This window comes from Agelaius phoeniceus, chromosome 17, assembly GCF_051311805.1.
Source record: "Agelaius phoeniceus isolate bAgePho1 chromosome 17, bAgePho1.hap1, whole genome shotgun sequence".
Classification (NCBI taxonomy): Eukaryota; Metazoa; Chordata; class Aves; order Passeriformes; family Icteridae; genus Agelaius; species Agelaius phoeniceus.
The window spans coordinates 7,143,799-7,170,074 of record NC_135281.1 but is presented as its reverse complement, the minus strand read 5'-3'; the positions used below and the strand labels follow the sequence as shown (position 1 = coordinate 7,170,074).

At 55.4% G+C, this 26,276-nt stretch overlaps 1 protein-coding gene across 6 annotated transcripts; it reads right to left on the bottom strand.

The window, feature by feature from the left end:
• Positions 1-1,849: 1,849 nt before the first annotated feature.
• Positions 1,850-15,398, bottom strand: KCNS1 (potassium voltage-gated channel modifier subfamily S member 1). 6 transcript variants are annotated; one of them, XM_077187277.1, is made up of 4 exons: positions 14,289-14,386; positions 13,252-13,438; positions 9,111-10,103; positions 1,850-4,521 (listed from the first exon to the last, which is right to left on the bottom strand). In XM_077187277.1, exons 3-4 carry the CDS (start codon positions 10,074-10,076, stop codon positions 4,066-4,068), a joined length of 1,422 nt encoding a protein of 473 aa, XP_077043392.1. In that variant the 5' UTR covers positions 10,077-10,103; positions 13,252-13,438; positions 14,289-14,386; the 3' UTR covers positions 1,850-4,065. The 6 variants fall into 6 exon arrangements, with proteins under 6 accessions (XP_077043392.1, XP_077043395.1, XP_077043396.1 ...); XM_077187280.1 differs by lacking the exons at positions 13,252-13,438; positions 14,289-14,386 and adding an exon at positions 14,985-15,398; XM_077187281.1 differs by lacking the exons at positions 13,252-13,438; positions 14,289-14,386 and adding an exon at positions 14,509-14,664.
• Positions 15,399-26,276: the final 10,878 nt, after the last annotated feature.

Genomic DNA, 26,276 nt, shown 5'->3' with positions numbered 1-26,276 from the left:
CTCAAGGTCTGGATGTGAACATGCATTGCTGATGCTGTGCCTCCCTGCATGCCTGACCTGTGGGTTTTATTCCCTGAAATGGTGTGACCTGTCTAGGCACATTTGGTTCATTTCATTCCATGCCTTCAGGGCTGCTCATTTGGCTCTCTCAGATGGTTAGAATAGAAGTCTTGATTTTGTGTTTTTCCTACAACTAAGTTAGCACTTGGGTTCAGGTAAAGGCTAAAGTGAACCCATAAGTATATGCAGACCTTGGGGCTGTCTCACTACAAGGCAAAAGTGGTTTAGCATTATTTTGTAAAAAAAAAAAAAAAAGGAATTACTGCACTGTTTGTTTTTACTGATCTCCTTCCATAGCTCAGCAAACGGAAGTAACACTGATTCAACATGTCAAGCAGTGTGCTCAAGCAGTGAGAACTGATTTTTGCTGAGGTCAGCAGGGTTGTAGGAATCTGTGAGCAGGAGAGATCCCAGAAACACTACCAGTGAGGAGTCTTTCCTTTCTCTAAATAAAGCCCTTTAAAATCTCCTGGTTTTCTCATTACCAGCCAAGTGCACAGACCATGCTCAGGGTAGTCATGGATCTGAAAGTTGGCAAAGGAAAAGAAGTTTTAAACAAAGGTAATGAAGTTTACTTTGTCTCTTTGAGCAGAGTTGTCTAATTCTCAGCTGCATTAAACAGCTTAATAAGGTCACTCCTTAATCACCATTCCCTGGAGGCAAGAGAGTCATGCTTTAGTCAATCATTTGGTGAATGTGGAAAGCAGCTTTGTAGGAATAACCTGATAAAGTGTGTAATTGATTTACCCACTGTATCAAATGAAAATGCAGCCACTCAGGAAAACTGATTAGGGATTAGCAAAAGAACACGAGTTTCCTGCTTGCCTAGCACTAGTAAGAGAGGCCTGTCCTTGCAGCCCAGAGCTGCACAGCCTCGCTGGGAGCGTGGGCTGTGCTCACCCACTCTGCTGCTGGGCACCTTCCTGCTCTGCACAGCTCCAGCTCTGCCAGATCTGCCTGCACAGCAGTGGGAGGATTTTCCTGGTGCACTTACTCAGAGCCATACAAATCCTAATGTCTTCACAGGGAGCAGGAGGCTAAAAAAAGAAAACATCTTTCGTGGCTTTCCCAAACCCGAGCTCAGAGCTCTCGTGCCCCAGCCCCCTCTGATGTGCCCTTGCCATGGGGCAGAGGGGCTCACACATCCTGCCTTGCTTACAGCCCCCAAGGTAGGGCAGCTTTTGCCTTGGAATGGTTGGCAGAATGTGGATTTTTAATTTTTTTTTACGGGAAAGCTCTCAAAGGAATAAAGATTGAACAGTTTTTACCCCATCGTGCCCAGCAGACAGGGAGAGCAGTGGTGCCCTCCCCAGCCAGCCCCTGCAGAGCAACAGCCTAGAGACCCCACCTCATTTCAGAGCATCAGAGAGCCACAGACAGCACCAGGATTCCCTCCCTCCCAGCTGTGATGCCTGTGAGTGGCTTTTCCCAGAGCCCACCAGCTCCAACACAACCCCAGGAATGCCTGGCTCACTGAGCCTCAGGAAGGTGAGTTACTGCAGCCAGGATCACAGCAGTGCTCCAGGCATGAGGACAGCTGTCAGCCAGAGAGCATCCAGCATCCCACAGCATCCCACAGCATCCCACAGCATCCCACAGCATCCCACAGCTCCCACCATCCAGAGCAGGGCTGAGGTGGGAGCTCTGCTGGGCTCCAAGGTGGGGCTGGAGCTGCCTGACAGGGACCTGCAGCATTGGCTGCTCCTGCTCACCCTGAGCCAGCCCTGGCTCAGCTCGTGGGCTGCACGAGCACTTCCAGCTGCCACAAAAACAGAAACCAGCATCCACAGCAGGTCATTGAGGTCTTTAATAAAATATACAGTATGCATCCCATGCATAGATAGAAAATTAATTTACATGCTTCTAATTATTTGCATAATACTTTTTCATTAATAGATATAATTTACTCTTCACATTTGAATACATTTTGCTACTGGAATATTTATGTTGAGAAGGGGAAACTCCTTCCTGTATTCAAGTAACAGTGCAGCAGGAGCTGGCTGGAGCAGAGGGTGCTGCTCTGCAGTCCCAGCTCCCAGCAGGAATAAGCACAGAGAGGACCATGGAGTTGGTACTGGAAGACTTGATGATGCCAGAAGCGTGAGCACCCTCCCATCCCACACCACCACTCCTTGGGGAGCCTCCCTGAGTCCCACTGGGCTTGGAAAAGCTGGACCTGCACCAGTGTTGGCTTTCCTTGCCTGTGACCAGCAGATTGCTACAGGCAGAGCCAGCACCAGCAAATACAGCTGTGCTGAAACCCAGCCAGGAAAGCAGCAGCAAAGCCATGGTCCAGGTACCTGGGGTCATCCTGCAGCCTTTAAAGTGTGTTTGAGGTGGTTTGGGATTGTGGGATGCACATTTCTCCTGCTCAAAACAGGCATTGCTGGGTGCACTCCTCTGTGTGCAACAGAGCTGCACCATTTCCAAACAGAGAACAGGGTGGGAGGGTGAGGAAAAGCTCTGTAGGGAATTAATGCTGTGCCCTGAAAGTGCTCAGGTGGGCTGGGGTCTAGGCAGGAAGGGGTTTGTGTTCCAGGCTGACCTCCCTGCCTGGCTCTGAGGGGCTCAGGGCTGTGGTGACAAAAGCAGTGCAAGGTCCCCTCTGCCCCAGCTCTCTCCCTGCAGGGGGAAGGTGAGTGCAGCAGCGCTTGGGGGGCTCAGCTCCCTGTGAGGACACCTGGGGCAGTGTGACCCCCTCCTTACAGCCCTCCTGGCCCCGAGACAGGGAGGGAAGAGGCAGGACAAAGCCAGGCTAGGGGCTGTGGTGAGGGAGACCAGGGTTTGGGGGACAGCCCCACTGGGATTGGCTCCTGAGCTCCCCCAGCTTTGACCCCTTTGACTGCTGCTGCCTCAGAGTTCAGTGTTCCTTCTGCCATCCTGGCCATCCCCAGGTGTGTGGGCAGTGTCCCTGCCCCATGTGTGGGCAGTGCTCCCAGCTGTGCCATGCTCCCAGCACAGCCCCAGATCCCTGCGGGTGCTGACAGTGACAGTGCAGGAGAGCAGATAAATCCCAGAGATGGAAAGAAGGTGGGGTTCAGTCCACCCCACTCCCATGGGACTGGACACTCCCTCTCCTCCCATACAGGCTCATTCCCAGCCCCTTTCCTTTATGGCTGGAGGGGCAGTTGAGCCTTTTGAGCCTGTTTCCTGCTGGGGGTGGGACAAGGGCTGGAGATGACATGGCACAGGATCTCTAAGGGCTGCCAGCCTGGTGAGGGCTGCCTCATCCTTGAGCTATTTAACCTCACCCTGGACAACACAAAACATGAGGGCAGAGGAAAATCCCCCTCCATACACCTGGGGCAGTGCCTGATCAGGGGTCACTTGTATTTCTTATTTTCTGCCTCCCTTTCTGGCAGGGGTGTATCCAGCACCACCACCTCCCTTTGCAGCCACGGGTGAGCAAGGTGAAGGCTGAGACACATCCAGGCAGGCACAGGGTCTGGAAGCAGCCAGCACCCCCTGGGCATCGCCTCCAACCCCTCCTGTCCTTCACAGGGTGATGCCAGCCATGGCTCCTCTGCTGTGTCCTGGTGCTCACCATGAGCAAGTCCCACATGCCCCAGGTGGGTCCCAGCAGGTCCCAGGTGCCCCAGGTGGGTCCCAGCAGGTCCTGCAGGCCCCAGGTGGGTCCCAGCAGGTCCTGCAGGCCCCAGGTGAGTCCCAGCAGGTCCCAGGTGCCCCAGGTGGGTCCCAGCAGGTCCTGCAGGCCCCAGATGAATCCCAGCAGGTCCCAGGTGCCCCAGGTGGGTCCCAGCAGGTCCCGCAGGCCCCAGGTGGGTCCCATATGTCCCACATGCCCCAGGTGGGTCCCAGCAGGTCCTGCAGGCCCCAGGTGAGTCCCAGCAGGTTCCAAATGCCCCAGGTGTGTCCCAGCAGGTCCCATGTACCCCAGGTGAGTCCCAGCAGGTCCCAGGTGCCCCAGGTGGGTCCCAGCAGGTCCCAGGTGCCCCAGGTGGGTCCCAGCAGGTGCCACGTGCCCCAGGGCTGCAGAGCAAGGGCTCAGGGGCTGGGGTGGGCCCCGGGGGTCAGGCCACGTCGGTCGGGGCTGGCTCTGTCCAGGGAGGTCTCGCTCAGGGCCTCGGAGTCGCGGTCATGGCTGGAGGTGCTGCCGCCCTCCTCGGGCTCCTTCTTGCCGCTGTTCCTCACGGCCGCCTCCAGCGCCTTCTGCTTGCGGTAGAAGTGGGAGAACTTGTTGAAGATGATGGTGATGGGCAGTGCCACCACCAGGATGCCCCCCAGGATGCAGCCCGAGGCCGCCAGCTTGCCCGCCACGGTGACGGGCACCACGTCCCCGTAGCCCACAGTGGTCATGCTGACCGTGCCCCACCACCAGCACGCCGGGATGGTGTCGAAGCCGACGTCCTCCTCCTTCTCTGCAGTGTAGGCCACGCCAGAGAAGACAGAGACCCCCACAGCCAGGTAGAGCAGCAGGATCCCCACCTCTCTGTAGCTGTGCTGGAAGGCAAAGCAGAGCCCTTGGTGAGCGAGGGGCACTGATCAGGACACAGGGATCCCACAGTGCAAACACAGCCCTGCACAGCCTCCCTGCACTCCTCCCCAGGGATCCCAGTGTTCCATCCACCTCTGCTGTGGGATGTCCTGCTCCAGGTGTGCGCTGGGGTGGGGCAGGAGTGACTCACACCTGGAGCAAGTGGTGCAGCCGGGAATCGTTCCTGGCACCCACAGCTGCCTCTCTGCACTCCACCAGCCTGTGAGTGCTGAGAGGGAAGACAGATCTGGGCTCCCCAGCCAGGGATCCCCAGCAGAAGCTGCTCCCCTGCCTCCAGCACTCACTCTGGCCTGATCTCAGCTAACAATATTTAGCACATTTTCCTTTTATCTTGGCAGGTCCCCAGAAACCACCTAATAGCAGCCACTAAAAGAAGCAATTTGTACCTTCCTGAGTCGCTGGCACTGCTCACAGAGAGGACGTGGTCTCTGCTGCAGGCTCAGCTCAGCTCTTACCCAGGTCTCAGCCCAGGCTCCCTGGGGACCCCTGAGCCCCAGGGTCCCTCCTGTACCCCCACACCACTGAGCCACAGCATTCATGAAACCCTTTGTTACACACACATAGAAACATCACACAGAGCTGACACCAAACCAAACATCCCTGGTCATCAGGGCAGACCAGGGACCCATCCAGTGTCAGCATGGGCTGGTCTTAGCACCCATCCTGCAGGGTGCTGCAAGCCCCAGCTTGATGAGATACAGCCCAAGGGATCTGGGAGCCTTGGTGGGAATAGAGCCCTGGGACACCCAACCCTGATGGCAGTGGTATGCAATGCTCCTTGAAGAAGATATCATTTCTCTGGTTTCTACCTAAAACATTTGTGCTGTGATCTTTCTTTTTATATTCCTAACATTTGAACAAAGTATAAACCTGTGCCAGGAGCCCAGGGGGAACAGGCAGTGGGCAGCTGGAGGATCAGGCAGCAAGTCATGCCAGGAAGGGATGCCAGGGGACAGGCTGCCACCACCATCCTCCCAGCATGGCTTTGTCCAATCACTTCTTGACTGCCATCAGTGAATTTTTTGGATGTTTCTGCCCACTGACCTGCCAGCTTGCTCTTCATCTTTTGGGAAAAGGAAAGCAGAGCTCTGATTATAGGGATTTTTTCCCAGTCTCCTAACAAGCAGAGAATGCTTTATCGGAGACCACATAACGGCTAAAGGAAACAACATTTGAACAAAGCAAACAGCAGCAGATGTGGGAAAAGGCTTCTGTGGTCAGGATGAGACTTAAAAGGAGGTGGATTCATGGGAGGGAATGAGGAGACTTTGCTTAGACAGCTGGCAAAAGCTGCTCAGATAATGCCAGTAATACCAAATAACCTCCTCTTCCTCCCCTTCCTCCTCCTTCTCCTCCCTTTCTCCTTACTCACCTATAGCAGTGCCAGGGGAGCTCCTTGAGAGGACAAACAGCTCAGAGCCAAGGGTGTATCACTTGGCCAAGAATGACCTGCTCCTGGCTGGAAGTTAACAGCAGGTCTGTACATCCCAGCTGGGGACCAGCAGCACCAAATAACCTCATGCATTTTTAAAGAGTATCACTTCTGGCCCTGGGATGTGTTGAAGGGGGAAGGCAAAGGGGAAGTCAGGCAGCTCCATAACTCCTGCTGCTTCAATTTACACATAGGGTCAGGGTTTGCAGCACAAGGAAGGCTCCAGAAACCTCCCAGCTGATCCTCAGGCACTGGCTGCCATCTATTTGCAGCCCTTTATCTGCAAAACTTCTGGTTTGCTCACTGATTGAGGGGGAAGGCAGCTGCAGCTGGGGTTTGGCTGAGATGCAGTTTTAGCCATGGTCTGAGCGGGATGCAGGCTTAGCCAGGGTTCAGATGGAATGCAGGTTTAGCCAAGGGTCAGGTGGGATGCAGGCCTGGATAGGGTTTGGGTGGGATGCAGTTTTAACCAGGGTTTGGGTGGGTTGCAGGCTTAGCAAGCAGCCAGCCTTGGGGGAGGCAATGCTAGGTAATAAAAGACTCCAGCAAAAAGCCCTCCAAGCAGCAGTCTCTCCAGGTTCCTGCCAAATGCACATCTTTCCTCCAGCACAGCAGAAGAATTGGAATGGAAGAGCCCACTTTGAGTCTTGCTAGAAATAGGAGTGTGGAAACCCAGCAAAGATGGCCCATGGTAGTGACAGCAGGGTGACACGGGATGTGCAGAGTTCCAACCTCTTTATGTATTAATGCCCCTGAGGGGACAGACAACAACCCCTGAAGATCCCTGTATGTGCTGTAATTACCCAGGGACCAACATCTATCAACAGCCAATGGGAGAGGGGTCCAAACCCACACCCACAGAGCTGCAGTAGTGGTAAAGGATGTCGGGCATAGTGGGGAGGAAGAGCAGAGATGTGTAGGAAGCCTCTCAAATTAAACACGCTGTGGATCAGGCCCCAAGCAGTCTGAGGGCTGTTCAGGGTTTACAGTGCACAAATGGCAGAATTCCCTCAGCTAGCACTCTGGTGGCAGGGGAACAATCACTCAGCTTGCCAGAGCCATCGCTCCCCCTTCCTGGCTGTTAACAGCCTCCACTGCTCTGCTCCTGCTCTCTGCTCTCACAATAGGAAGTAAATTATGATTAACAAGACGTTGTAATTTATGTGCCCACTAAATCACAATGCCAAGCTGCTGCATCAGATTTGTGTCTTTGCTCATCCCCGTTCAGAGCTGGCTGCGGAGTCCCCAGGAAGGGGCACTTTCCAGCACGTCACTGGCTGAATCAGCCGCTCGTCAGCGGCCGGAGCCGCGATGCTGCCGGCTCCCCAGACCTCCTTTAGTGCTTAGTAATGTGCACATGAGTCCATCAGTGCCTGCTCTGCTGAAAGGTGGTGTTCATGCTTGGATGGAGCACCAGCAGGACTTAGGGAGCCCTTTCCACCTGTGCAAGTTTACTTGAATTTCATCAGCAGTTTTACCTGGGTCTGTCACTTGTCAGTGCCCTTTCAAGGTGAGTGTTCAGAAGCAAGTGTGATGCAGGTAGGACTTCAGGCATCTTCATTTCAAGCAACCCACCCTGGACCCTGTTCTCAGCAGTTTTTGAGGATGTCAGGAATATTTTGATGCTCTGTAGGCTCTGCAAGATTAGTTCTGGGCAGGGCTGATCCTGCATCAGAGCAGAAGCTGGCAGAAGACCTTTCCTGCTGCCCATCCTCACTCCCATTCACACTCAATGGTTGCTTTCCTCCATGACTCAGCCACGGGAACGGGTCCAACCCCAGCAGCCAAGGCCAGTACACCGATGCCAGCCCTGTCACTGCTGCAGCAGCAAAAACAGGGTGTCCCCAGCTACTCATCCCTGGCATGGCCCTTCAGAGGGAGCAGCACCAGGAGCTGCAGCTCCCTCCCATGCCAGGCACTGAGTGGGAGGAGAGTGGCCCTTTGGTTGAATTTCAGGCTCTGTTACAAAGATTGCTTCCTTGGCCATTTGTGTGGCACACTAGTCATTTGAAGGGGGTAAAGCACAGGGATATTTGTGCAATTGACCCAAGAAGAGGCAGTGTTTGCCCTGGTGATCATCCCCTCATGCCCAGCACCAGCTCCATGCGTGGAAGGGCATTGGGAGCATGTGTCACTCTGAGCAGGCTCAAGGATCAGCTTTAGGATTCCTGTTGATGCAATCACCAAGAACCAGGGACAATTAAAGGCTGAGTTTAATTGGCCTCTGCACCAGGCTGGATTTTCTGTGTAAGCACAGGAGGTGAGTTTCCTTCTCCCCAGATTCAGGAACATGGTCTTCAGCAGGAGAAGGGTGGAGGGGAGAGATGGTGGGGGTGAGCAGAACCACACTGGGTATGGAAGCTCTCCTGCTTCACCACTGAGCTGCAGTGATGGAGGTCTGGCTGCAGCACCAGGATAGTGAGGATTGCAGGACAGATTTCAAGTTGCCTTTGGTGTGTCTAAAGACACCAGGGGTGCTGTGGGTGGGGATCTGGAGAAATACAGCCTTGGGGCATGTTATGGGAGATGTGGACCCTCTCACCAGATCTGCAGGGATGCCGCATCTAGGTATACCTGAATCCTGGTCCTCCACTTGCTCAGCATTTCCTCCAGACCTTCCTCCTGAGGACCACATGGTCCTGGGACCAGCTTCCCCCAGCCCTGCATGCCAATTTTTCTATCACACTGAGGGGCAACTGCTGGAAACCCAGGCTCTGCTGCGGGCATAGACCCTTCCTGGGGCTGGTTGTCCCATGCCATACAACTCACCCGTTTCTTTTCTATTGCTGCTTTGTGTCAGTCACTGTGCCAACCTCACTGTATCTTGAAGCATTCAAGTATCAACTCAGCTGGAGCAGGATTTCTGTTTCCCTAAAAGGGCAGATACCCCGGGTTGGACACTGGCCTCTGGTCAGCTGGCAGCATGCCCTTAGGAGGGTTCCCCATTTTCCAGAATGGGGACAGGAGCAGCCCTGAGCACTCACACTGGTGCTGGCAGACCCAGCAGCTGCTGGCTGGCCTGCTACCTGCTCAGCAGGTCACTCTCAGCCCTACTAGGCACTAGTCTAAAGGAGTAGGTAAGGAGATAGAGAGCCAGTTTACCTTCAAGGTGGCCCCCAGTGACCTGAGTCCGGTGGAGTGCCGAGCCAGCTTCAGCACCCGGAATATCCTCATGAGCCGAAACACCTGCACCACCTTGCCCAGGTTGCCCAGCTCCGAGTCACTGCCCATGGTCACGTCCACCAGGAGGGTGAAGTAGAAGGGCAACACTGACACAATGTCAATCAGGTTCAGTGGGTGCTTGAAGAACTTCCTGGGGTTGGGTGAGAGCAGGAGGCGGGAGGACACCTCGAAGGTGAACCAGGAGATGCAGAAATACTCCAGCTTGTGCAGGATGGGTTCATCGAGCACGTTGCCGTTCTCATCCACCTCCTGGTACTCGGGCATGCTGTGGATGCACATGGTGGCTATGGACACCAGCACCACGCTGATGGACACGAAGCTGAAGAGCTTGCTGGGGATGGAGTAGCCGGGGTTCTCCATGGTGAGCCAGAGGCGCTTGCGCAGGTTGCCGCAGCGCAGGGTGCTGTAGCGCAGCAGGTCGTGGTTGATGTCAGAGATCTCATCGGGGGACGTGTCCACGCTGCTCACCTCGCTCTCCTCGTCCCAGTTGTGGTGCCGGCTCTCCAGCTTGCGCTCGTGGTAGCGGTAGCTGCAGCAGGAGTCCAGGAAGAACTCGTTGATGCCCCAGTACTCGATCTCCTGGCAGAAGGAGAAGACGCACAGCTCCTCCATGACGTGCAGCTTGCCCGTCTGGTAGAAGTGGAGGACGTAGAGGAAGAAGCCGGGGTTTCTGTCGAAGTAGAACTCCCTGGCGCTCACGTCGTAGTCATCGCAGAGCTGCAGGATGGACTCCTCCGAGTCGCAGGAGAGCAGCCGGCCCAGGCGCGTGTCGGGGAACTTGGAGAGCGCGCTGGAGCTGAGCCGCCGCCGCAGACCGCCCACGTTGATGTTGATAACGTCCTCCTCAAAACTGGGACCCCAGTAGTTTAAGGTCTTGTTGACCATGATCAGCAGAGCAGGAGCGGGTTCCACCTGTGGATGAGACAGCGGGGCTGGAGGGCTGCTCCTGGATGTGGGGGAGCAGAAGCACCCTGGGGAATGAGGAGGGATGTTTGCATTTTGAGAAGTGAGGACCAAGGAGAGAGAAGGGGAGAAAAACAGCTTTAGACTGCTGTTCTCCTGTGGTATGGAAACTAAAAAAAAGAAAAGCCAATGATTTTTCCATGTGAAACTTTTCCTTGCTTTTTTACCTGCTAAAATTTCTCCCTTTGCAGGTTGTTAATGGCCTAAGGAAGGCAGTTTAATTCACCTCCAGTACCTCACCCATGGGGTTCTCCTTCTTCAAACAGGTAATTAGTTACTGAAGAGAAGATTTATTCCCCAAAGAGTCTCCCGGAGGAAAAATTAGATCTTGTCAAATCACCACTGCTGTGATTCTGCCAAAGTGCTTTGTAGCCCCACTACCCACGCTACTAATTAGACCTGGTCAAAAAGTCCTTAGATGGTGCAATCTTTCCAGCAGCACAGGCAGTTTTGCCAAAATCAAAGTATTGTCACAGAAGGTGTCGATTTTAGGGAGAATTTGAGAGGAAGAAGTGTCAAAACAATTCATCTGCCTGTTTTGTTTCCTCTTGTGTGTCCTGCCATGTAAAATATTAAGATTATTTTGATTATGTTGAAACAGAGCAAAAACATGATTCAGAATCACTGATGACTGAATAAAATCTGTATGTCGATGGGGAAATAAAAACCCAGCATTTTGATTTCTATTGCATTTTAGGGATTTATAAGTTTCAGGGAGCTGGGCTTTTTTGTGCGGCAGAAATTCTATTTTCTAATGAGAAACCGTTAAAGCATCAAAGAAAGAGGAGCATTCCCAGATGCAGATGCATTTACCTGTCTTGCTCAGAAATTTAGAGCAAAAAGGCAAATAAAAAGCATCGTGATCTTTATGCACCACCTTGAAATCAGATTTTTCCACCTGCCTTATTCATCAAAACAACCAGGGGACACATGGAGCAGCCCTGTACTCACAGGATCTCCCTGCTCCTGGCACAGAGTGGTGGGGTTTGAGGGACACTGCTTTGCTCTCTTGGTGGAGGAATTACATTTTTTCCTGTCTTATGTCACCCACAGAATTTTCCAAGCTTTTAGGGGCCGCAGGGACAGAGGGCACAAACAGGCAGCAGGAGCTGAGGGAAAAAAGACTGCAGCCCCTGCAGTGATGCTGAGGTGCCAGCAGACCCCACAGAGAACAGCCTGGTCCCACACCGAGGTCAGGGACATGAGCTAGGTCACAACACCCAGGGGAGTCCCGTGAGTTCTTCCTCAGCAGCCATCTCACCGGGTTTATGGGGCAAACACCAGGGCTCTGCCTGCTTTCCAGTCTGAGAACCTCGGTGTGAAAGGTCTGTCAGACTGGGAGGGACCTGGGGGACACGGTCACCTCTAAATCTGTAGGGTAGGGCAGAGCTGCAGAGGAACAGGTAACGGAGCCACGGTTGAGCCCTGGAGGTGTTTTTTAAGCTGAGCATGGCTGTGGGTGCAGGAAATGCCAGATTTGTGTGAAACAGCCTGGCAAAAGCATCTGTGAACTCCACTGCATCTCCCAGCCCGGGGCTCCTTAAAGACACAGCTTTGCACCACAACCAGCACTTCCATCACACCACGTCTGGAGGAGGCAACCAGCTGGTGATAAACCTCAGAGCTTAATGGACTCCATGTCTCGCCTTTCAAACGGGAGGGAAGAAGGAGAAGGATCCATTTTTAATGCTTAAGCCAAAAGCAAGGGAGAAGAAGGGGTGTAAACCCTTCTTTCAGGGATAAATTGGAATTTCAGTGTCAGATTGGCTTTTCCAGAGAAGACATCACACAGCCCATCTGTGGGGTAGGGATGACTAATCCAGGTTCCTTCCAGAAGGATGCTCATGCATTCAGGCTATAAGCACACACACACAGATGGGGGGCCCTGGAGGTGCATCTGTGGGATCCAGCTGATCCCAAAACCAACCTCAGACTCTCTCTGCACCCTCCCTATAGAGCAGCCTCTCTGAAAGGTGAGGCCACTAAAACCAAAGGCAAGGTGGCTTGGGGGCTGGGCTGGGGCACAGGACAGCCCAGGATGGCAGGACAAGCCTGAAGCATTCCTCCAGCTCAGCAGGACCATCCCCAGTGCACAGCTGTGGCTCTGGGTGAGACGTGCCAAACCCTGACAGCCAGAAGGGGATGGCTCCTACCTCTCTCCCAGCTCAAAATTAAAAGGTGGGTGTCAGGACCTGCAAGGTTTGTAGCCCAGGGAAATCCCTCCATCCCTCCTGCACTGGAAGCAGACTGAGGAGAAGGGTCACGAACTGCCAGAGGTGTTCCTTTATGATGTTCACTTATGAATAGACCAAATTATTTCTGCCCACATACAGCTTTCATCTAGGAATCTAAAGCAGCAATTAATAGTTTTATAACTCTCTTGCCTATTTGTTCCACAAGCAGCTAAGCTCAGCTTTAGAACAGAACTGGGCTTTGAACTGGGACCCAGTGTGATCTCCTCTGTTGGACCATCAAAGCTTGCACCCCACTCACGTTTGCAGGGGAATCAGCTGGGAAACAAAAGCTCACTTAGGAAGCTTGGGTGATTTTTATTTAAAAGCACAACGGACAGAGAATACAAATGTGTCTGTCTGGGAGAAAGTGAATTTGCAAAATTTTCCTTTAGTTGACCCAAAATTTCCATGAATGATTGGAAAAAGGGAACGGATCAAGCCAGTCTCTTTCTGATAGATGTTGAAATATATTGTAAGCTATTTTGAGACAACCGTCAGAATTACACAAGCCAGTGTGAGCTGGGTGTTGGGCGTTCAAATTAATATCTATCTTGTGGAGAAAAAAATCCCTGGTATATGCATTTATGACAGTAAAAATAAAATATAAAACAGATCAAGCATGTCTATAAGAAATGCTAGAAGAGTTTCCCTTGACAACATATTTTTTTTCTCAAAGGCTTTCAAATGGAAGTAATGTATATTTATTCTACCTGGCAAAGGGAACTCAGGGGAGTGGGAAAGAAGGTGCTAATAGACATTCAAGTGAGGATGCAGCAAGTGCAGGGAGCATTGCACACAGGGTCTTTTCCAACCAGGTACAATGGATTTAGATTAACAGTCCAAATAAAAAACCCTGTACTTACAGCTCAGCGAGGCTTCCCAGCAGGGAGTCGTGTGGCTTGTCTCAAAGGAGCCATTAGAAATGCGTAGAGGAGGAGGAACCTCTTATCCTTTGCCTGTAGCCTACCCTAAATGCCCTGTCACCCGGGGCTTGTGACCGTGCGTGTCCCAGGTGTGCAGGGGTGCTGGCTGCAGACCACTGAGGAGATCCTGTGCAAGATATCCATGAGACTGGGGTAGGACTGGGAGTCCCCTGCTGAGTACCTGAGGGGGCCCGTGGGGCTGGGTGGCATCCCAGCTCCTGCAGGGTGCTGTCTCCATATGCTGGGACAGAACTGGGGAGACATCTGCTTTCTGGTCATCCAAAATTGCCCCTGCAGAGCCCCATTCCCATTGCTGAGCGTCTCTGTGCTCATCGGCTTGAAGATGCTCAGGTCCAAGCCCTGCCTTGGGCGGTGCGGGGGTTTGCCAGGCAGGCAGAGGGGAGAATGGAAGGGGGATTCCCACTACTGGCTGCTCCCTGCAGGCAGAGCACAAGCGGCTGCTGGATGCTGAGAGGCCACCGAGATGCTCAGGGCTGGAGATGGAGCTGACGGGGGACTCCCTGCTCGCCTCGGGTGCAGGAGAGGGTGATTACCAACAGCCCAGCGCTGTGCCAGCCTCCACTCCCAGGTCTCACGCTGAGCGTGCACAGCTCTCCAGAGGGACCTCCGTGCTCCGTTCCCCGGGGAGGGGGAATGCAGCCCCCGGGGAAGGCAGGCTCCGGGGCGAGGGACTCCCCTACACCCGCCCGCAGAGGGACGGGAGGAGGGTCCCTGCGCCCCGGCACCCAGCAGCATCCCGGGGCGTGGATGCCGGCACGGCGGCTCCCCGCTTACCCCGGGATGTCGGTACCTCGCTTCCCCGCTCATCCCTGCACGCCGCTGCTCCGGTTGCCCTCTCACCCCGGGTTGCCGTTGCCCCGAGTCCCCGACGCACCCCAGGCTGCTGACCCCTGCAATGCCCGGGGGTTCTGGTACCCCGGGTACCCGGGTTGCCGGTGCCCCGGTCCCTGTGTTACCGATCTTAAGGTCCTCGCCGCACCCCGGGATGCCAGCGCCGCGGGTCCCCGGGATGCCGGTGCCTGCCGCTCCCAGGGATGCCGATGCCGCGGGTCCCCACCCCGCCCCGGGATGCCGCTGCCCTCGTCCCCGCCCGCCCCGGGTGCCGGTGCCGCGGTCCCCCCGCTGGCGGAGCCCGCAGCACCCCGCTGGCGAGCCCGGCCCCGCGCCACCGCTCACCTGCCTCGGCGCCGCCCCCGCCGCAGCGAGCGCGCCCGGCGCGGAGCCCGAGCCCTGCGGGGCCGGCGGCGGCGGCGGCAGGAGCTCCGCGGGGCCGGGGGTCCCGCCCGCCGCCCTTCCCGGTGCCGCCCTCCGCCCGCCCGCCGGCGCCGAGGCGCGGGAGCAGGCGGGGAGAGCGCGGCTCCCGATTCCCCGTTCCCAGTGCCCGGTTCCAGACCGCCGGTGCCCGTTCGTGGCTGCCTCTGCCTCCCGCCAGCCCCTGCCGAGCTCTGTATAGGGGACAGGGCTGAGGATGCCCGGGGAGAACGCACTGGACAAGACCAGCGAGCTGAATTTGGTGAAACCGGCTGGCAGGTCGGCACAGATCCGTGCGAGGCTGGCGGTGTCCCCGCCGAGCCACCACCACAGCTGTCACACGGAACCGAGCCGGGAATCTGGAGCAGGCGAGGGTACCCCTGGCTTTCCTGAAGTCTTACCTGCTGGAAGTGCCTTGGGAGGCGGGAGAGCTCACAGGATGGCTGTGCCAGCCGCGCTGGGGGTGCCCGTCTCGGCCGGCCCTGGGCTACCCCAGGTCTTTGCGAGGCTGCCCGGGTGGGAAGCGCTGAGCCCCCGGAGCCGGCAGGGCCGGGCCGTGCCGTGCCGTGCCCGCTCAGGCCGAGCAGGGCCCGGGCAGCGCTGCCGCCCTGCGCCGGGCACACGATGCCCCCCTGCCCTCGCAGTCGCCCTCCGTGCGATCCATCTCCATCCTGCTCCTTGGAGCTGGGAGTGTGCGGGGCACCGGGGCAGCCCCGCGGGGAAGCGCTGCCCTGGCTTGCCGAGCTCCTCGGTGTCTCTCCAAAGGCTCCCTGGGAGGTGGGCGAAGGCAGCGAGCCCCGGGCATGGCACACGCTGGTATCAGGTCAGCGAGCTGCCGCCGCCGCCCGGGGCCATCCCCACACAGCGCACCAAGCGCCCCCGAAATCAGCCGCTGGAGCAGAGGGATGGGAAGGACGGGATGGGAAAGGGACCTTCCCAGGGTGACGGCCGGGGCTGCATGTCCCCGCAGCGATGGCTCATTGCTCCGGCAGCCAGCACAGAGCAGCTGTGTCACACGGGCGGCTCGCACGGGGCGAGACTTCGCAGCACCCTCTGCGTCCCTTCCATCGGCTTGCTGATTGCTGATTATGGTCCGAGGGGCTGGAGCCTGAGGGCTCTCAGCCTTCTCCAGGCTTGCACGAGGCGGACTGAGAGCTCTTTTTGGTGGCGAGCATCCTTCCCCCTGCCCGCACGCCCGCCTCCCGCGTGTGCTGCCAGTCCTGTCCCTGTGCCAGGCAGAGCTGGCCGCTGCAGGGCCATCAGCGTGTCTCCATGTGTGTGTGATGTGTCAGACTGTGTGTGCCTGTGCTTGTTTACATGGCAAGGAGGCAGCGGAGGGAGGGGGAAGGGATGACTTTGAGGGAGGCCTCAGAAAAGAGAAAAAAAAGAAAAAAGAAAAAAAAAACGGAGGGAAATTCCTCTGTTCTGTGATATGAAGCAAAAAGCATTTTTTTTTATGGCAATTAGAGATGGCTGAGCATCCCTGGAAGCTGCAAGATAAACATGCCCATCTTTGTCTGCTCCAGGCAGCTGCGAGCCTGGCTGATGGTGGGTGCTGAGCCCCAGCGGGGTGCAGCCCACAGGGTAGGAGGAGGGCTGGCTCCCACGTGGGGTTTTCTCTGCCTGTCACTGACATATGGTGATCAGGGTGAATTTTCTTTTCCCTTCTGAAAATAGTTCTCATCCAGCCATTTTTCAGGGAAGGAGCTGTGCCTGGCGCTGCAAGGGCGCCCACTCCATCTGGCACTTTGTGTCTGCACCAGAGCCCTGTTTATGCTCTACTACAGAGCAGACCTCAGCCTTGTCCCCCCCAAAATCAGCTCTCTCAGTACAAGGAGGTTTGCTGAGTGTCCCTGGGCCGTGTGGAGGAGCTTAATCATGAGTGGGAAAGAATTGAGAGGGGTCTGTCCTTATTGCTCCCAGACTGGAGGGATCACCCTGGGAAGGGGCTGGAGAGACACGGAGAGGAGATACCTCCACGTCTCCTGCTGCAGCTCAAAGCTGTGGCTGGAAGCAACTGCAGAGAAGAGAATTTCATGTCCCAGGCTGCAGAGGCCCCGTGCAGGTTTGTGCTGGCATCACAGCATCCTTCAGAGGGGACTTGGCTGCTGCATCAATGGCACTTGAGGTGAATTTTCCCTTTTCCCCACAAATTCAGAGGCAAAAGGCCTGACTCTGCCACGAGCCAGCCAGACCCTGTTGGCCTGCCTTCACACTGACACTGGCAAGCTGTGGCAGGAAAGGGAGACTCCCACTTTAAGGCTGTTTTCCAGTGAATTGAGGTGTAAGGGCTGTTCCTTGGCACAGCTGTGTTTGTGATGGCCCTGGTAAAGCACAGCTCCCTATGGCACAGGCCAGCCCCGTGCCCCTGCTGCCAGTCCTGAGCTAACCAGCAGTGATGTGGAGATGGGAGCAAGCAGAAAATCAGGTCAGCTGGAAATGCCTCGCCATCTCTTCCTTTCATGTCTCCCCCCATCTTCCTTTGTTGAGGAAGGCGAATCTCCACCCGCTGAAGGCCAGGGTGGATTATATCAATAACCACACAGCAAATCCTCCATGTGGGCACAGGGGCAAAACCTCTTGCTGTGGTCTCTTCTGCAGGCTGGAAGCAAATCGCAGAGGCAGGGTGAGTCTGAAGCCAGCAGCCATTTCAGTGATGCAGTGACTCATCCCAAAAGGCGCTCAGCTTGTGGCAGCTCCCTTCCTTTCTTCTTTTTGCCTTTTTTTTTTTTTAATAGCTGATGTAGCAATAAATTAAAAAAAATAGCAGGAAATACATATGAATATAGCATGTCTCCAGAGCTCCTCTAATTAAAAGCAAAATCTTCAGGCACTTTTGAGCCCCTTGGATATCTGTTGTGAAAGGCTGGAGCCGCTGGGTACCTGCCACGTGGGAGGGTGGGATAGAGCAGCACACCTGCGAGTGCAGGGGGATCCGCAGAGCTGGAGGCTGACAGGGGCTGATTAATGCCAGGGACATGAGCACAAAGCATTTCACAAATAGTCCTTTCCAGAGGGAAAGAGCTAAATTAGGGCAGACGCTAAAGCCTGGTCTTGTGTTTCTCAGTGGCAAAGATTTCATACTAAATACACGGGCTTTCCTTAATGCTGTTATTTCCTGGTGGTTTCTGTGCTCGCTGGTGCGTTTGTTCCCCGAGCTATGGGAGGGGGTTGCTCCAGCTGGAGGGGCTTGGGCTTTTCCTTCCCATGCCATTGGCTGTTCCCATTCTTGTGCTGTCAACTGTCCCAGTTTCCATGCCTCTCCCTGGAGCCAGTTCATGGGGGGCAGGAGAGAAAGCGAGCTGTGATGGCAGCATCCTCTGAGCAGGAGGAGAAAAGTGGGGACACAAACTCCATGGGATTCCATCCCTACAATCCTCATCTTCCTCCCAGAGCCACAGGGTGCCTGTAGATGCTGCTGACAGGGGGATATCAGCCTGCTCCATGCTGGAAATTAATTAGCCAGCTTCATTCAGTCTCTGGAGCCCTTGGATATACCTGCATGTCCAGCCCCCTGCAGAAAGGGGATTTGTTGGAATCCATCTGCAGCAGGCCTGGGACAAACATGGCCTGCAACAGCCCATCCCTCTGATAGCCTGGAACTCTTCAGGACTTGGGTTTTACTGAGCTGACAGGGTGCCTGAACCAGGAAAGATTAATGGACATTCACTGAACTTGCTGGGGACCTTCACTTGTGTTTGGGCTCTGAAACTCTAACAGGAAACGTGAGAAAATCTGGAGAGTTGTACCAATGCAGTGGCTATTTTTTATAGAGATGGAGAGACTCTGGTGAGGGAGCAGGGAGATGCTGCTGTGCAAGGTCAGGCATTTCAGAGCACTGATTTACTGTCTGGCGAGTTCCCACGTGCCTTGAGCGTATGGATTGCCTCCATCTTACAGCAACCTGCAATCTCCATGTGCTGCATCCCTGCTCCAGGTTGTCTCACCATCCTCCAGCACCCAGGACACATTAAAAACTGATTTCATCAAAAACAAAGGCTATTCCCAGGCTCATCATTAACCTGGAGCATCCCAGGCCAAGGCTTCCCACGGGCCAAGCCCTCTGCAGACCATTCCCAGCAGGGCTAGAGCTGCCACAGGTAGGGGTGCTGGCAGAAGGGCAGCATGGTGTCAGAGCAGAGGTTGAGGGCAGGACTTGCTCTGTTCCCTGACACCCATCTTTGGTGTCAGGGTCAGTCCAGTCACACTTCATTTACCAGTACAGAAAAAGTCACAAAACCCAGTCATCACAGGCATGCTTGCACAGGCAGCATGGGCTCACTTCTTGGATTCTCTGCCAGGAGAGAGACAGGTGAAGATGGAAGCACAACTTTAACTGCAACTAAATCTTACAACAGTGCAGGTTGAATAATGCAAGTAACCAAGAGTGCAGCCAAGTTTGACTCTCTGCAGGCTCATGCAGTGAGGACACTTGCCCTGTATCTTGTTTTTGATAGCTGAGCACAGCCAAGGCCATGGCCATGGAGGGAGCCAGAGGTGGCCTCTGATTCCTGCCAGCAAGGCCAGGCTGGGTGGAGCAGGGAGGTCCCCACCTGCCCCTGTGCTGCACTGCACATGGAAATGTCTTAGAAATTAGTATTTAGGCAAATTGGAAATCAGTCTTTTCATGCAATAAGGGGGCCAATCAAAGGGTGATTTCCCTGAGATTTATCTGGACCTGTGGATAATTTTGTCCCACAGCAAACCCAGGTGAGGGCCTTGCACTGGTGGAGGCAGGGGCAGCAAACCTGAGGCTATGCCTGTGCACCAGAGCTGCAGACAGAGAGTGGCCACTGGGTTTGGGGCTCTTCAGTCTCTGCCCAACTGAGATGACACAGCTGAGACTCAAAACCATAAATTGCTGGTGAATTGTCACTGAGGTAGTTTTGCAGGTGGAAGTGCCCTGGTGGTTTGAGTGCCCTGCTCCCATTCCAGCTCTGCCTCCAGCCGCCTCTGTGCTGACAGGGATGAGCACACAGGCACAACTACAGCTGGAGATGCTGGGTGCAGGGAAGGGTCTGTTCTCCTGTCTCTGCAGGGATGTTCTCTTTTGGGCTCTCTGCAGAAGGCTCAGGCAGTGCTGGGGGTGGTGAGAGAGCTCTGCTGCCAGAGTGTCTTCAGGTCTTGAGGCTCTGAAGGATGCTGGGGACTTGCTGGCTCCCTCCATCCCATCTCTGCCTCTCCCTCCCTTAGACATCATCCCAGCATGGGCAGGACCCTCAGACCAAGGAGGAGGATGTGGGGCTGGAGGTGCTGGAGCACTGGGGATGGGGTGACATTGACACCCAGGGCTGCAGGGTGCCTCTGGGGGGCCACACTGGCAGGGGACCCCCCAAGCCCCCCAGGTGCCCTTGGCAGTGGATCAGCCATGCCGTGGCTCTGTGGTTCTGTGGTTCTGTGGTTCAGGGCTGGTGACTCACTGCCAGCCCTCAAAGGCTGCAGAGCCTCGGCAGGGGGGAGCAGGGTGTCTGACAGCTCCTGAGGCTCCTGATAGATATTCCTCTGCTGCTGCATGGAGAATCACTGCTGTCTCCATGTCTGAGCCCAGGTTTGCTATGCTGGCTATGGATTTTTCCCTGCTGTACAGCCATCCTGGCTGCTTGGCGCTGGATTTTTGTAGTTTTGAGGGTTTTTTTACCAGGAATATATGAGCAAGCAGCAGAGGAGAAACCAAGGATGCAGGATGCAGGTGGGTGAGAGCTTGCTGGCTGGGGGAGACACAGGCACTTGTTCCTGCAATATGCACACAGGATCCCACCTTTCATTACCTTCTTCCACCAGCTGCAATGTTGAGGGCACCCCTCATTCTTTCTTTGATCCTGACAGAGTTCAGGGCTTGCCTCTTTAGGCAGATTCAGGTACTACCAAGAGAGAACACATCTACCTTCTTCCAAAACTCTTGGAGCAGTGGAAGTGGCACTTGTGTCCCAAGAAATGCCTCTTGGTTTGCTGGGATGCACCATGGCATCCAGGCAGAAGCCCCATTTCCCTGAGCCCTGGGAAGAGCCTCCTGATGACATTTCAGGAAAGCATTTTTCTATTTTTAGAGGCCATCGTGCACAGAGCCAGGGAGCCAGTACAGGATTCCCAAGCTCTTGCAGAAAGCAGTGGAGCATCTCGGGATGCTCGGAGCAGCAGCCCTGGGGCTCATTAATTAACACGATCCAGTCACAGCAGTCCCTGAAGCAGAAAGGTATTTGGGCATTTGGGCAGCAGTCTGCTGCCTCTTTCAGCCTCTGCTGGGTCAGGCTCTGATCATGCTGGGACCAGGCTGCTCCTCTGATTGGCACCACATCTCTGATCTGTGCCTTGGAGGTCCAGAGCCTCCCGTTCCCCTGGCTGTGCAGGAAGGCGACAGGGCGGGCTGCGAGGCTCTGCTGCTCTGCCCATCTCTCCCTGATTAATGTGAAATCCAGCCTCATGAATCATTCATGAAGCTTTATTTAGTATAATGGTTTCTGACATCCACTGCCTGGGAACAGCATTTTGGGACAGACCGTTTGCGACCGTTCCTTTTTTCCAGAAATAGGGAGCTGACGTTGATCCCATCCGAACGGGGAATGTACAGAAAGGGAGGGAGGGAGGGGCTGAAGCAGCCCTGCCTCCTTCTCAGGGAATCACAGGTTGCTTCCTAATTAGCCAAATGTGTAAAAGCTAAATATTGACATTGCATTGCAGTTCCCTGCGTCTTGCCATCACATTGCATGTTATTAACCTACATAGTGTCAGGGAAAGGAGCATCTGTGTGTGCCTTGGCACAGGCAGGCCTGAAGAGACAGGAATTCCCCCTTGCAACGCTGCTGGTGGGACCTGAAGGAGCTGGGAGATGGATTCCCCTCTGTGGCTGGAGCTGGGGAGAGACAGAGAAGCTCGTTGTGCTTCCCTACAGCATAAATCACCCACCCTCCTCTTCCTGAGCACTTGGCTGTAGGGAGGAACTGGTTCCAGCTGGGAGGGGCTCTCTGCCCTGTCTGGGAGGGAAGTGCAGGTACCTTTATTCCTGTGCTGGTGGATTTGGGAGTGATGGTGAGTTTCTGGCCGTGTGTGGGCCACAAGGTGGGATCTGTGCTGCAGCTTGATGCGTGATGAGCAGGGGCTGGAGCAGGGCTGGCATCTGTGGGAGCTGCTTTCCTCCCTGCAAACTGCTTCATGTGAGTCTCAGAGTGCCTCAGCAGCCTTTGCCAGAGCTGTTATTTGTGGAACATCCCAGCTGCTTGGCTGAACACAGACATCAGCCTCTCTGAGGGGCTGTGGAGGGAGTGCCCTGCTGAGAGATGGGGCTACAGAGAGGGCAGGGCTGATGGAGCCCAGCTGCCCTGCCTGCCATGGGACACAAGGAGGCCCAGCTGCCCTTCCCGTGCCACTGCTGAGCCCTCACATGTGTCTTCATGCAGTGTGGCTTGCTGCAGAGGAAGGAGATGTTTCTCCCCTCCTCTCCTTCTGCATGGGGAAAAGGATTGCTGGCATGTAGGGATCTCCCTCAGCTACAGGGTGCTGTCAGTGCCTCACCTTTTTTTGCCTTCCTTTTGGCTGCCTGGCTCAGGGAAGTCCTGCCAGCATCTGAAAGGCTTCCTGGGTGTGCACAGCCTCGTGCAGCTGCAGCAAAGAGCAGCCTGCTGAGGATTCCTGGTGGGATGGAGGGGAGATGGAGCCAAGCAGCTCAGCACATCTCTGCTGCCTCTTGGCTGGGGCAGGCAGAGCTGTCCCCTGCCAGACTGAAGGCCTTTGTCACAAGCAGCTTGTGAGAGCTTTGGCAGCACTTTAGGCAGGAGAGAAATCACAACAGAGGGCTGCTCTGGCATCCCTCAGCCCTGGCTCCATCCCCTGGGGGCTCCCCACCCTGCAGGGGCTGGGCAGGGCACAGCTGGGGTGATGTGCCAGAGCCAGGCAGAAGGGACAGCTCCCAGCCCTGCTCCCAAATGTGCCCTGCTGGCAGACACTGCCTCCCTCCACTACACAATTCCAGGGCTCCCTCTGCCCTGCCAGCACAGTGGGAGCTGCTGTCCTGTGCTGCTGCTCACTGGTGGGAGTGGGAGGGCACTGGGAAAGGTTACTGGTGTGTCCTGGCCATGTAAGACAAAGCAGCCCTGTGTCTTCAGAAAGAAAATGCTGGAGAGCATCAGCTGGTGTGAGACAGCTCTGGCCCAGACCCCTCTCCCTGCCTCTGGAGAGGGTCTAGGTCCAGGTGAGGAGCTGAGTTTGTATAAACCATCCCACAGAACGGCACAGAGTGAATTTGTATGACCTTTAACTGTGAGGATGGTTTGGTTTTCTGCAGAGGTGTGTGTCTATTTATTTTATGGTGGGCAGCAGGGTGCTGTTGACTCCTTTTCCCTCCTGGAATAGTGCTGCTCCTCAGCAGGAATGATGAAGGCTGTGCACAGCTCCTGACCATGGGCAGAGCTGCTGCTGAGTGGATCTGCTCTGCCCAGGGTATTTTTTCCTCTGGAACTAATGTGATTGCTGAGATCCTGCTGGCACTACAGATTCCCACTCCTAGGCCAGGCTAGCTAAATAACCCTCCCCTTTCAAAGGCTGTCAAAGCTGTAGTAATTCTTATTAGGCTGGTTTGAATCATCTCCTGAAAAGGTCTCACATCACCACTGAGCACCAAACTGTTCTGTATTCAGACCCCAACCACCCAGTCTTCTGAGCCAGACCATAACATATGCAGGGGGAGGCTCCAAGGAAATATTAAAGATGTTCTGCAGTGCTGTGGGTGAAACTTGACTTCTCCACCCTCTGTGCTGTGCACATTTCAGAGTGGAACAAAGGACTTTGTGTGGAGCAAGGATGCTCTGTGGTGCTGATGGATCCCTGGGGAGACACCCTGGATTCCATCCCCTGGGATGCTGGGCAGTGTTGGATGTTTCCTTTGGGAATTGGCCAAAAGTGACTGGCCTGAAAACCTTTGCTTTGAGGGAGGCTGGAGTAAGCCAGAGCAGCAGCCTGCCCTGCAGTGCTGCTGCTGCTGTGATGTGCCATGAATGGACATTTCTGACTCCAAGCTGAGCCCCTGAGTACAGCCTTTGTCCACATTCCCAGCACCAGACCTGGTGGGCCTGGCCCAGGAGAATTAGTGAGTCCTGAGCCCCCAGGCAGAGAAAATGAACACTTTCCTCTCCAGGCTGCTCTGGCCCTGGGCAAACAGGTGATGTGGGAGGAATCTCTCTGACTCAACACTCACTGCTTTTCCCATGGTCCTGCTGGCACCTACCTAGGACAAAGAGGGAAATTTCCTTCCTCCCCAGAGAGCTGAATCAAAGGATTTCAGCCAATGCACGCTGCCAGGAGCTTGCCACAATCAGTGATCCTGACCTGTGTGTGTTCTGGTGCACTGCCCAGCCCCTCCCAGGTGGATGCTGCTGCCTGGAGGGGGTAGAGGTGAGTCTGATCCAGTGCTGGAAGCTCCCCAGCAGAGCTGGTGAAAGCTGGAAATGCTGTGCCCAGGAGGCAGGGACCTGTGCCTGGGAAGAGAAAGGCAGAGGATTTGTTGACACAGCTGCAGGTGGAGGCACAGTTGGTGCATTGCCCCTGGGATTTCTGACTTGCAGGGCTCCAAAACAAAAAGCAGAAGGACTGAGACAGACTTGATGTCCCCAGAGCATCCTCTGGTCCAAAGCAACTCCTCCTGTCTTTCTGGGCTAGCAGCTGGGTGACAGTGGTGACATGAGCTGTCTCAGAGCAGGTAGAGGCTCCTCTCACAGGGAGATCAGGAGGCCTCAGGCAGCAGGTTTTGGGAGGGTGAACCCTCCCTGCCACTTCCTTGTGTCTGCAGAGGAGCTGCTGCCCTGAGCACGGCATCATGAGGTTATGCAGGGCCAGCTGAGAGGCACCCCACGCCTGGAGCTCTGTGCTTAATCAAACCAATTAGCAATCTAATCTTGTTAACAAACCAAGATAATTGCAGCATTATCAAATTAGCCAGCTGTATGGAAATGCCTGCTTAATAGCTGATAATAGCTGGTGCTGGTGGAGGAGGAGGAGGGCTGTGATCTGCGACTAATGGCCGCGGGAGGTGCACTCAGGCTCTGCCCCGGCTGCCCCAGCCCCGTGCGGGATGCGAGGATGGGTGCGGGATGCGAGGATGGCTGCGGGATGCCGGGGATGGCTGCGGGATGCCGGGGATGGCTGCGGGATGCAGAGGATGGCTGCGGGATGCCGGGGATGGCTGCGGGATGCCGGGGATGGATGCGGGATGCGAGGATGGCTGCGGGATGCCGGGGATGGATGCGGGATGCGAGGATGGCTGCGGCATGGGTGGATGGATGCCGGAGCGCTGGGGCTCAGCCTCTCCCAGCGCACGGTTTGTGTGGCACAGCTCTCCCCCTTTCCAGAAGGCTGGGCTGCTGTCAGTGGGAGTTTTCCCCTGCAAGGACCCTGCCCTGGGCAGAAGCAATGTCTGATTTCACACTGAGTTTGGCTGATGAGCTCCCAGTTCATGTTTTGCCTGTCCCTGCCGGATCACCGGGCGCTCTCAGCCTCCCCAGCGCCGCATGAGCTCTCCGGTTCTCTCTGCCCTCCCGTGGCCAGGCTAAGCAGAGAGTTGGGGGTTTTTTCATCATAGGACTTCTTCCTTCCGTCCAAGTAACTTCTGAATCTTGCCTTCTTCTAGCTGCTTCACAGAGGTGACCATACAGAGGTGACCATATAAGGACCTACACAGCTGTGACCATATAAGGACCCGCTCCAGCAGATGCTCTGCCCAGTCTCGGCCAGGAAGCTCCCAGCATCTCCCATGGGCCATGCAAGGTGTCAATGCCACAGCCAGAGCCTTCACCCTGCTGTGTTTGTGGGTAGTTTAAGGTCTGGCCAGCTGGTGCTGCTCTCCAGATTGCTTTGCTCCTGCCTGGCCGTGGGGATCATTAGCCCAGCTCTCACACAGCAGCAGCAGCTCCTCTCTGCTCCCTCGGTGTGTGCACACAGACCAAGCTCCTCTCTCCAGTCTGGTGCAGAATGGGACATTCTCAGCCAGCCTGGCACCAGCAGGGGCTGGGCAGGGCTGGCAGGCCCCCTTTGGGCATTAGGCTGGGTGATGCTCTGCCCTGCAGTGGGCGGTGGCAGTGCCTGGTTCTGCCATGCACAGAGGCCAGCAGGTGCCTCAGGCTGTGCACACTCTCTTCTGCTGACGTTTCTTGGCAGTTCCCGAAGTTTTGTCCCCAGCATTCAGCTGTACAAAAATTACAGGAACCCCTTGGAGCTGTGGCTTTATTGCCCTGTCTTGAGGCTTTCCCAGGCAAGATTCTTCAGCTGGATTTTCTCCACCAGCCCAGGCTCGGCACTACTTGGGGTTTGGGTCTGTGTAACCCCCCCTGCGCTCTCAGGGTGAGCCCCAAGCAGGGTATCCATAGGGAGCCTCTGCCTTCTGTGTCCCCCTGGGCAGGCAGGGTCAGTGCCCTCCCACAGCCCTGTGCAGCCCTGGCACTGCTCTCCAGGGTCCCTTGCAGCCTTCCTAAAGCAGCCTGGCATGTTTTGTTCCAGTCCCTTCCCATTGCTCTCTCCTCCTGGAGGCTGTGTGCCTCTGGATGGGTTTTCTCCCCCAAGCCAGCCCCTAACCACACTGCAAGTGTGAAGCCAGGCTGTTTTCATCCTCTTTCCCCAGAAGAAGAAATTCTGGGGTGAAAGCAGCAGTGGGACTGTGTGCCAGGGTGGAGAGAGGAGGTGAGGAAAGGAGTCACACATCACAAACACCC

Excerpts from the sequence above, each read along its gene's own strand:
- KCNS1 (XM_077187280.1), bottom strand. The coding sequence starts at position 10,076 with ATGGTCAACAAGACCTTAAACTACTGGGGTCCCAGTTTTGAGGAGGAC. Across the intron at positions 4,522-9,110 it reads CACTGGGGGCCACCTTGAAG|CACAGCTACAGAGAGGTGGG; the intron begins GTAAACTGGCTC and ends TTTGCCTTCCAG.